General features: G+C 35.0%; 1 protein-coding gene across 1 annotated transcript in view; it reads left to right on the top strand.

Moving 5' to 3' along the window:
• Nucleotides 1–11,598, top strand: part of Eif3e (eukaryotic translation initiation factor 3 subunit E) — a 33,172-nt gene extending 21,574 nt beyond the window's left edge. Inside the window, exons 10-13 of the mRNA XM_028766992.1 lie at nt 576–685; nt 9,531–9,633; nt 10,244–10,378; nt 11,411–11,598. Of these exons, the coding sequence (XP_028622825.1) occupies nt 576–685; nt 9,531–9,633; nt 10,244–10,378; nt 11,411–11,449 (387 nt within the window). The 3' untranslated portion in view covers nt 11,450–11,598. The remainder of the gene's footprint in view (nt 1–575; nt 686–9,530; nt 9,634–10,243; nt 10,379–11,410) is intronic.
• The last annotated feature ends 565 nt before the right edge of the window (nt 11,599–12,163 follow it).

Below are 12,163 nucleotides of genomic sequence, written 5' to 3'. Positions count from 1 at the left end.
TCAAATTAGGGAACAGAATTCTCAATTTAGCTAAGATCTTGTTTCTCTAAGGAAAAAAAGTGTAAATATACATTGTGTTAGGTTTTGAATATTAGTCAAAAATAGAAAACTAAAATCCTGCTTGATAGTTTGTGTCACTATAACCGTGTGAACATTACACATATACATTCCTGTTGAAATATCTCCTTTAATTATTATTGTTTTTGAAATAGGAGCTATTCATTGCAATGTTTCCTAACTGTCTTATTGTAGAAAGTTCATTCCCTTAGTTCATTCTTTATTTTTAAGAAGCTAGAGCATGTTGTACAAAACAAAATGTATCGGGGAAGTTGCTCTGTTACCTCAAATCATCAGTAAAACAAGAAGACATTGGTACTTCTTGGAGAGGTTTGTTTGTTTTTTTTCTGTCATTCTTTATTTGTTTAAATTAAGGATTTTTACGTGAGCAACATTCTAAAACTTGCTATGCTGTAGGATTTTTTTTTAGATAGTGAATAAAACAAGTAGACAAAGTGAATCAAGTTTTTAAAAACAGTTGTCAGCATGATTAATTTTTCAGTATTTTATGTGTCTAGGTGCTTGTGAATGACTTCTTCCTGGTAGCGTGTCTTGAGGACTTCATTGAAAATGCCCGTCTCTTCATATTTGAGACTTTCTGTCGTATCCACCAGTGTATCAGCATTAAGTAAGAGCACACAGATTGTATTTATATTTTTTACATTGTGTTTAATCTCTGAAGATTGCCATTTATTATAATGTTACATGTAATGAGATTTCAGTTAATTCCATTTTTATTTCTTTTTTCTTTTAAAAGAAAAATAATTTGCTAATAATTTATGAAAATTTTAACATGTTTGAATTTTGTGAAATGTATAGCCTTTATTTTAGTGGCAGAATATAGTTTTCTGGAAGTGACAAGTTGAAGCCTTTTCTGCTTACTTACAGTTAACTTTTTTAGAGTAAACAGTTGTTGTTCCATTATGAAGGATAGATAAGGTGGTTTCAAGGATGGGTCAAATGACTTAGCCCTTAGCAAATTGGAAATGTTGTTGAAAGATGACTACATTTGGTAACGATTTCTTTTAATTACGTTTGTTTATTAAATTACATATTTAAATTCTCATATAGTAAGCTTCTGTGACATCCTAAAATGTTGAAACATGGAAAGCTTGTGGTGAATTTTAGTTGAAAGTTTCTCTGTTGTGTGAGAAAATAATTAGGAAAATTGTGAAATGTACATGAGCTATTAGAAACTAATTTCATGTATTAGGGTTTCAAAATTATTAGTGTCTTTTGGCCGCAGATGAAGTCAAATATAAAACATAAAAACTTGGTACTTTTAATCTTTGCCTCAGAGGAATTGTATGTAGACCAAATTCTGTTTCTTAATGCCGTTGGTTCTGGTAGGAGATCCATCCATACTTGCCTAACTTTAGTGAATTGTCCTTGAAGTGGTTTTCCAGAGTTAGAAGTGTAGTGTGATCGCTGGGCTTTTCTTATGGGAATTAGGACTTTGTTATAGTTTGCAGGCATTCTTTTTAAAATTGATTCTCTTCCTATTCTTCATATGCAATTGATTGTGTGATTTAAAAATCACACAAGCAGGCACATCACACGTGAAACTGCTGGACAGTAGTACGTAGCCTTGATTGTTCTCTGTTTTTAAGATTTGTGTTTAAGTCTTTTCTGTGAGAGAGGAATGTTCAGTATTTGGTTTTCTTTTTGTGGTTTTCTCCATTTCCTCGTAGACTATGGTCGCTTGTGTGTTTGGGATTGATGTGTTTTGTTTGCCTGTGTGTTTGACCAGAACTTTTTTAGTTGCTCTTGTGTTTGAAAGCAAATTTAATCTTTGTAAGTACTAATCTTTGTAAGTAAGTAAATGAAGTATTCTGAACATGTTAAATCGCAAGGCTTCTTTTCATTTTACTTCTGAGGTACCGTGGGCAAGGAGTTTGTGCTAATTCTAGCTCTTTACCTTTATAAATGGGTACTTGGGTTCATTATTATGTTTCTTAAAATTGAGCTTACTGTGTTTGTCAATAAAATAGACTAAATATTTATCATGTCTATGCTTGTAAAGTATGTAGTTGGTGAAGGTAGTAGACTAGGAGGACAAATACCTCTGTAAATGTTGATGGTTTCATCTGTGTTTGTTTGGCTTGCTTTTTGGTACTACCCGGGATCCAGACTATGGCCTTCTCATAATTAATGCTAGGCAAGCACCTAACCACTGACCTGCATACAAAGCTCTCCAGTTTATTGTGTGTATGTTTACTTTTTCTTGGAACTCTTCTGTTTCTTGCTAGGCTGTCTCTAAAGCATCTTAAACTAAATTTCTAGAGGGGTTCCAAAGCCCTGGTTTCTCATAGTTCTTGAATTGTATTTACTTGAGATTGATAAGACTTTTCTTTGCCTGCCTTAGAAGATTAAAAATACATTTTTTTCTTTTAAGGAATACATAGATAATTTTCATTTTCAAAATAGTAAATGAGATCAGGCACATTCAGGCTGTGTTTTGAGCTTCAAGGACTCCTAAAAAAATTCTAACTTAATACTGCATGTCTATAGAACAATTTATTTTAAGTCTTCTCAGTAGAATAAGTCTAGGAATACATAGAACTTTCTGTGGTGGTGATGGACATGGTTTGTATCTTCATTGTTTAACCTGGGGCACCTGGAACACGACGTGCATTTCAAGTTCTAGAACCATAGCTTTCAAATGTTGAGTGTGCATGTATGTGCTGGCCTGCATGTGAACAGTTTGTTGACTGTCATATGCAGTCTTACTTATATGTGCAAGTAGATTAAATCAGGCCCTTTTCAGGCTGTTTATATACATTTTTTTTTCTGACACTAGAGACTTGTAGAAATACTGACTCAGTGCACTCTCTTGTGACTTAGCTGGAAAACTTGAAGCTTGGTGTCATCATGGATTTCCAGACTTAGGCTGATAATCCTCTCATACATTGTAATGTTCCTCACTAGGAATTGTTTTGTTGGAAACAGTTTACAGTTTTAGACATAATCTTTGTATAAATTGATTATTTAGAATATCTTTTGACATGAAGAGTAAACATGAAATCTTTGTCAGCTGGTAACTGAATTACAAAATCTCAGCTGTTAACCCTGTATTACAAAATCTCCATCAGCTGGTAACTGTATCACAAAATCTCTAGTGTTCTTTGACACGCACAGTTGTGATGTGGACATACACAGTTGTGTTGTGTAACAGGGCTGCTGTGCCATACCTTGAGGGTTGGTTATTCCAAAGCACAGCCAGAATTGAAAAAAAAAAAAATCACACCCCAGCACTTCAGTTTTTTATCCTTGTAAGTTATATCTCTTTAGAGTAATGAAGTGATAGCACGGTAACATTCTATCTTTAGTATATTGAATGTAGGAAGCTTTTTCTTTCATATGTTGGAAAGCTGTTTTACTGGATTAGAATAATAGCAACTAAGAGTAATGTGCGGTATTTATAGTAAGATTTTACAAATGCAGCAAATCTCTTAATTCAGACTCCAGTGATTTATAATCCATTTAAATGAACAACAGAACTAACCTTTATCTTTAAACAGTACACAGGAAGAAAAGCACTTATTCTGTGATCTAGTTTTCAAACCCTGCTGTATAGTGAAGTCATCATGAGAAGTTATATAGCAGCTTAAATAGAATCAATTTTTTTCTTTCTGGCTACACCCAAACTTTTTGAATCAAAACAGAACCAACAATACAGCTTTTCAAAGAAGTATTGCCAGTGTTAGCCAGACACTGAGGATCAAGTAGTGACTGTCCTCACAGGAATTAAAGTGTGGAAGAAGAAGCAGATACTTAGTGCACAAATACGTTCAGATTTAAAAGTTAGTGATAACTTAGTGATGTCTTAGTTTTACTTTTCCTTTGCTGTGAAGAGACACCGTGGTCGAGACAATTTCTAAAAGAAAGCATTTAATTGGAGGCTTGCTTGCATACAGCTTCAAAGAATGAGTCCATGAGCATCCTGACGGGGAACATGGCAGTAGGCAGACAGGCATAGTGCTTAAGCAGTAGCTAAGAGCTTCCATCTTACCCACATGCATGAGGCAAGGAGAACTAGCTAGACTGGGCCTGGTGCTGTGCCCTTTGAAACCTCAAAGCCCACCCCCAGTGACGCATTCTCCCATGAAACCACACCTTATAATCCTTCCTGAAGAGTCAACAGACTAGGAACCTAACACTCAAGTATATACAGTGATGCCCATTCTCATTTAAACTACCTCCATAGATATTTTGAAGAACAGTATGGAGTAATAGGAAGAATTACATGAATATACATTGTATATTGGAAAGCCCAGAGAAGTAATTCAGATGGAAGTTTTGGTCAATCCTAAATTGTTTGAATCTGACACTAGACTTAATGTAAATGTTTAATGTGCGACATTATCTTGTTCCCTGGACCATGCTGGCCTGTTTTAACACTCTTAATTAGTTTATGTTCATATTCTTTCTAATTTCTTCATTTTTTTCTTTTGTGGGTTGGAAAGATGTATGTATCTCTGGCCTCCTTTTCCTTCGAAAGGACATATTTCAGTTCTGAATTCAATAGCTTTATAAGGCTCATTGCTTATTAAACAACTTTATACTTGTGATTCAAAACATTCACTATTAATACACTGTCTAACATAAATCATGCAACAGCTGTCAGAAAAGATAGTATGGTGGGATTTAATTTAGTATATGTGTGTCTGACATTTAAAAGCTGTTGTAAAATAATTCTTGAACTAGTTTTCAACAGGAGATAAAACAAAGAATGGAAATAATATTTTAAATGCATGATAAATGTGTTGGATTATGCACTAATATGGTTTCTTTGGAGGATTAATTTGGCTATTTCCAACTGATCTTGGGTTTTTAGCATTATAAGTCAGTCTGTTTCATTTATTAAATAAAATTAGACCTTAACATTTTCCTTAAAGTTATCACCACATAAGAGTTTATATTTAAAAAATCACATTTATTGGGAATAAAGAAATATAGTTAGTAGTTTCAGAGGCCATTATCATCTCATTTCTGTGTTAGTTTTAGTATAAGGTTATATATTTCAGTTGTTACATTCAGCATTTAGTGTTTCTGAGCTTGCTATATCTGCCTGCTCTCATAGTTAACAACAGTTTCTACTTAGCAGATTCCTTTGGTTAGTTCTCATAGCTTACTCTTACCGATATACAGGCCTTCTCTTTCCATGTATTGGCTGCAGTCTTCAGTGAAAACCAGACCACAGGTTCCCATATCATAACCCTTAGTAATATTTGAAATAAACTGCACTTGTCAACTAAAATTTGGAAAAACAAGTTATGAGATAGTTATTAATATCACATGTGAAGTCCTGGACTCTTCACTAAGATGGACAGAATAGTGACTGACTGGGGGATTCAGAGGAGAAAGAGAACGTCCACAAAACCTGGTATTGATGACTTGATAGATAATCAATGTGGAATCAATAAAATACTACTTAAGTCCCTAGATCAAGCTTTATATCTAAGGCTTGTAAGTGGGGCCACCATTACTGATCAATTCAAAGAAAAAAAGAAGTATCTGGTTTGTGCTGGAAGCGTGAACAATCTTATTTAATGCAACTGGATTGAGGGTAGAGCATTGGTCTTTGCTTGATGTTGAGGATTCTTTGCTTAGTATCCTAGTTAATTTTTGTTTCTGTAGAACAGGTCAACTAGTCAACTTAAAAGATATGAAACAATTTCAGAGAAAATATTAAGGTCCTTTTGCAATGCTTGCAGACACAGTTAAAATTTTTAATACTATCTGAATCTATACTCTGTTTCTGTTGAGAGCAGAACTAGCTTGAATCTTTTTTTCCTCAGACATTCTTTGTTTTGATCCATTTTACAGCATTTTCTAGGTTGACTTAAGTCACCTTTATCTTTCAGGCTTTGATTAATTAGTGTGTTTGTTTTGTTCATTTGATTTTGTTTTTTAAATCTTTAGTAGTTTGTATGAATTTATTAGTATAGATATTCTTTTAAAAATATTTTTACATTTATTATTCTCCTCAAGAGTGAGTGAGAAAGAGCGCGTGTGTTTCTCCATGTGTCCATAAGGTTAGAGGGACCTTCTGAATCAGAACTTTCCACTTTGTAAACTCTGGTTGTTAGTTTTGATAGCAAGGACCTTTACATGCTGAGCCATTTTGCTAGCCAGTTTTGGTTTTTTTGTTTTGTTTTTTTTCGAGACAGGGTTTCTCTGTGTAGCCCTGGCTGTCCTGGAACTCACTCTGTAGACCAGGCTGGCTTCGAACTCAAAAATCAGCCTGCCTCTGCCTCAAAAGTGCTGGGATTAAAGGCTTGTGCCACCACCACCCGGCGCTAGCCAGTTTTTACATTCTTTAATTTTATTCTTAAAGTAATTGGGAGCTTAGATAATCCAAGGTGCCATCAGATAATGTGCTAATGCATTATTAGGACTTATTTCAAGTTTACTTTGACTCCATTTTATTAAGGATCAAGAAACACAGTGGAGACAGTGGGATTATTATCGTTCAGCCCACAGATGTTTATGCAACTCTACTGTTCGTAGTGTTAAATCACCCTGTAGCCATGTTAGAATGTGCATTTAAAGAGAAGGAGGATATTGATTCTAGTTAGGGTTAACTGCGTAGAGTGTAATTTTTTTTTTAAATCTGAAATTAGATGTTTCCTTATGTTAAGTCTAGGCTAGCATTGTTAACCCTGTTGGATTTCTCAGATTTTCTAGTGATGAGAATGATGGAGGAGGAGGGGGAAGGGGGTGAGGTTGGGGGAGGGAAGGGGAGGAGGAGATGGTGGTAGTGGTGGATGTATTTGAGGATTATGTGATCCTTGCACTCTTGAGAGTTGATCTTTGCCTTAAGCATCAAAGCCAGTTCATGTTTCATTGAAAGAGTGATTGTGAAGGAAGAAAGTTGATTTGCTATGGCTGTAATATAGAATTCATAGATATGGGAAGCTAAAAATTTCTATTGTAGCTAAAATGGAGGAAGCCATAACTGGATAATTAAGTTTGAATGTTTTTACGTTTTGTATTATGAGATAGATATTTTTTTTAAGATGAAAAAGAGCAAGAAGTAAACTGATCATAGGGTTTTAGGGTGAAACAACTATGTAAAATAAACTAAGGGCTCAAGATAGAGATTATTTGGGTAATCACTGGAGAATAGTAATGGAGTCTGAGTCAGTTCCTAGTTTGAATAAGAAAGAATCAGTCAGTTAAGTATTGGCTGCCTCCTTTGTGATAGGCGTGTGCTGTGCACTCTTCTGTATGCATAGGGAAGAAGCCGTCTGAAAGCGGTGCATAGTACTTGGTTTGCTTGTACAGTCTGCCTTTGAGGCAGCGAAGTGACTGACAGAGGCTAGTTATAGGAACACTTCATCCCTGGAAGACGGAGCATGGTCCCTGTCCATCTGAGAACTATGTAAGAGACAGGACAGTACGTGAGGAAGAGGCCATGTGGCGGGACAGCCTGTGCAGAGACCTAGAGATGGGAGTGTTTGAAGAACGTTTAGCATGGTAGTTGACGAAAAGTGACTTTGAGGATGAGAAGAGATTGGTAAGGGACTTTTGATGAGAAGCTGTGGTTTAAAAAGCACCTGAAGTATTTCCATTTAGATAGCCATAACACAGAAGACTCAAATAACCTTGGTTTTAAACTGTTATTTTATTTACATAACTTATAAACTGTTTACATTATAATTTAAAATTTTAATGGTGCCAGTTACATAATTAACTGAAAATTGGGTTTTCTGCTTTTAAACAGCAGAATATGGCCAGATATAGTGACACATGGCTTGTAATCTCAGCACTAGGGGTTGGGGTAGACAGAGGCAGGAGGCTCACTCCAAGTTTGAGGCTAGCCAGAGCTAAACAGCAAAATTCTGCTTCTAAAAATATTAAGTAAATAAGTAGAATGATATAGAGAATGCCAACCAATCCAATTGTTCAGTTCCACTGAGTGAGATGGTGAGATAGTATTTTTAAAAAACTTGTTTCTTAAGTAACAGCTTCTTCAGGTGTTTGTTTACTTAGTACAAAGGAGGTGAAAGTTGCATTAAGGAAATGTACTAGTAGAAAATAGAGGGGTTAACTGTGAAGTTATAGGAATGATTATTTTCAGGATTTTCACCATTTTGAAAACAATCCCTTCTAACTGGGGGGTGGTGGAGGTCTCTGGCATACAGTCTGGCATACGAAGATTGCAAATTCAGGCCTTCCCTGAACTAAAGACAAAGCAATGGCAATTTAATTGTTTTATAAAGTACCAAACAGGTTAGAAATATAAGAGAAGACTGGCTTCCAGGCAGTTAACATGAGGGTCTTAAAGCACACCTCTGCAGTGACACACTTCCTTCAGCAAGGCCACACATACTCCAGTAAGGCCATACCTCCTAATAGTGTCACTTCCTGGGCCAAGAATATTCAAACCACCACAAGCACAAATGTAGAGTATTTATCAAACTTATGCAAGGCCCATTTTCAGTCATGTTATATAGACTGTTTTATTGACAGACTTAACAAGCTTTACATATTTGCCCAAAATTTTCTCTTTAAACAATGAAATAGGGATATGATAGGGAATATGTTATTTCCTAAAAGGTATTTTTGATTAATTGAACTGGTTATATTTGGGTGAAAGCCTTATCACTACATAATTGCTTGTATAGCTGCTAACGACTTAAGTACATTTAAAGGTGGGCATACTGTTAGATCCAGAATTTCTGTCTATAGTATTCCAAGGAACTGTTTTGTTGAGGAGTGTGGTATACTGGTGATGAGCATAGCTGACTTCCAGTCTTATTGAAAATATTCAAATTCTCTAAACTAAATCAGTGATTATATTAAAGAATGAACAGTGTATAATAGTTCAGATAAAGATAAAGAGCAGTTAATAATAGTGTGTACACTAATACATTCAAGTATAGTGTATTCGTCTTATCATGTGCATGTGTACTCTTTGTCAATTGTCTGATTGACACACAGCTGCTCAAGGACAAGTCCTTTACAACCTTATTGTAAGTTGGGAAAATGAAGGATGCAGATCCATTGTCAAAGGGCATTTTAGCATGTCTCCATGGTCAGCTGGGATTGTCTCTCCATCCCTGTCACTGGCATAATAACTGCAGGTAGTCCTCCAACTGCAAGCAGTCCCCCAAAGCTCTATCAAATCGTAAGGAGCAGCCTTAAGCATTTGCTCTTCATCGTGGGAGTACTTTGTCAGAGTCATAAAACTCTTCTTCCTTTGATAGCTACTTTAGAGTGCTCAAGATCATGGTTTCAAAACCACAAGTTTTTATAAATGCAGAATACGATATTATTTTTATCAAGGATCTTTACAGTTCAGCTGCTATTATGAAGGTAACATAAAGAGGCATAAACAGGAATGGTATATATAGTTAAGGGTCATGTATGAAAGAGTACATGATCCAGAAATATTTGAAGTATATACAAAGTATGCGTCAAAAAGACTAAGCACAAAAAGACTAAGCTTTTATGTCTCTTATTAGTATGTTAGCAGATAAACTGAATATGACTCCAGAAGAAGCTGAAAGATGGATTGTGAATTTGATTAGAAATGCCAGGTTGGATGCCAAGATTGATTCTAAACTAGTAAGTATGTATGTAAGTAGGTATGACACATGCTGTATAGTAATTGCTGACTTTATAATTCAGGAGAATTTTTTATTAGAAATTTGATTCTATAAACCTTGCTTTTTGATACAGGATCACACGTTGAGACTCTAGCTACTCTGGAACTCACTGTACTAGAATATTCTGGCCAATTGCCTCTTGTACTGAGTTTATGGGCATGCACAGCACAGTGCTTGTCTATGAATCTTTGTTAGACTGAGCCTAGTGGTGCAGACCTGTCATCTCCCCTACTTTGTCATCTCCCCTACTTTGGGCTCTGAGGCAGGAGGATTGCATGTTCAAAACCATCCTGGGCAAATTAACAAAATACTGTCTCAAACTGGAAAAGTAAAACCAGGACTTGACCGTAGCTAACAAGTTGCTTGTTCTGTGTCAGGTCCCATTCCTGATACTGTATTCCCCACCAAAAAATATTTGAATGACAGTTGTTTGAACATTGATGGATAAATATTATCATCTTAATACAGTGTATAGGTGTGCAACAGTTATGTGGTATTGTGTTGTGCTCATGATTTACTGAGACACTCAAATCATTGAATTTACTAGAATAATTTCTGTTTCATTTCAGGGTCATGTGGTAATGGGCAACAATGCAGTCTCACCCTACCAGCAAGTGATTGAAAAGACTAAAAGTCTTTCTTTTAGAAGCCAAATGTTGGCCATGAATATCGAAAAGAAACTTAATCAGAACAGTAGATCAGAGGTAAGAGCCAAACATTTTCTGTTTTGTCTTGGATTTAGCAATAATGTAACTATTATTACATAAACTTTGGGAGCATAATCACTATTGGTTAACTTTAATTTTATATTTCTGTTTAAGCTTAGAAACATAGTGCTCAAAAAAAATTACTAAATTGAAACTAAGTTTGTTTCATTAGTCAAGGAAACAAAAAAATTACATTCCTAATCATAACTGGGTTTATTTCTTTTACTCTTGTGATGTTATTAACTCACTTCCTCAGGGCTCTCAACACATCATTTTGATTATGATAGATGATAACTTACATGTGCTTAAAATGTATGCTCTCTTTCTAAATCTAAGGAATTAGTTCTATAAAGAAGTACTGCTTTTCCTGATGATCATATACCAATTTTAATTTTATCTTTTATCTGATGTTCATAGTTAACTATCTTTTTAGCAGAGGTCCCTCAGTTTTGAAGTTTTAATGTTCAAAGAACTTGAGTGACCTTGTGGTTTTTTTTTCTTTTTTTTTTCTTTTTTTTTTTTTTTTTTTGGTTTTTCAAGACAGGATTTCTCTGTATAGCCCTGGCTGTCCTGGAACTCACTCTGTAGACCAGGCTGGCCTTGAACTCAGAAATCCACTTGCCTCTGCCTCCCAAGTGCTGGGATTAACGGTGTGCACCACCAGTGCCCGGCTTGAGTGACCTTGTAACTTCAGAATTCCAAGCCTTTAATTCTCCTTAGACACTGACTTCATATAACTGAGGATAGAAAGTAGTTAGTAACTGGAATATTGAAGGACTCCACTGAATTAAGGTTTTTAATAGATGGAATTGCAATTAACCTTGAAAGTATTTCATGTGATGGTTTTTTCCTTGTTTGCTTGTATTAAGTATATTCAAAATAAATTTGTCATCTTTCCCATGTTTGTTGATTATTGTTATGCTTTATCACTCTCCAAAAGCCATCAATGTTAAGATGCTTGTACCACTTCCTTTTCTGCTAAGTGTTCAGATTTCATTTTATCTTTATTTTTCTCTGCATATGTTTTAGGCTCCCAACTGGGCAACCCAAGATTCTGGCTTCTATTAAAGGATTATAAAGAAAAGAAGAAAAAGGAATCAGTGGAAGACACAGTAACCATTGTGTATAAAGGATGACATACATTTTTAGAAGCAATTAACATGTTTGCTACAAATTTTGGAAAATTTGAATAAAATTGGCTATGATTTCATTTTTTATCTTGCTTGAATTTTCTTGTGTACAAGTGTATTTTATTAACTTTATTTTAAAACAATTATATACTTCCAGGAAGTTGCTAAATAGTGCAAAGAGGTCTATATGTAAACCCTATATCCTCGGTACTGTAGAACCCTACAAAACCAGTGTTTTGACATTGTCAAATATATATAAATGATTCTTTTTAAATATGTGTAGATTTGTGTAACTCGTGGTTTAGGTACAGAACTATTATTAGCTCACATGCTGCTGTCAGGTGTGCACATAATATAATCTCAGTAGTTCTAACACCTGGCAAACACTCATCTGGTCCTCATCTCTGAGAATTTTATCAAAAATTGAATTTGAATTAGCCTATCGTTGACAGATTTTATATCTGCAATTATATTGAATAAAAATATTCAGACAAAAAGTAGATCTATATTGAATTTAACATGATGAACAAAATGTCATCTGGGTGAGTAGTGTATTTCTTTTATTACTTAAATGGGATTCCTGTGTTTTTTTGTTTTTGTTTTTGTTTACCACATTGCATTCTGATTTGGGTTTCCAGTTTGATACTATTAC

Source organism: Grammomys surdaster, unplaced genomic scaffold, assembly GCF_004785775.1.
Source record: "Grammomys surdaster isolate TR1022 unplaced genomic scaffold, NIH_TR_1.0 63, whole genome shotgun sequence".
Lineage (NCBI taxonomy): Eukaryota > Metazoa > Chordata > Mammalia > Rodentia > Muridae > Grammomys > Grammomys surdaster.
This window is presented reverse-complemented; position numbering and strand designations above follow the sequence as displayed.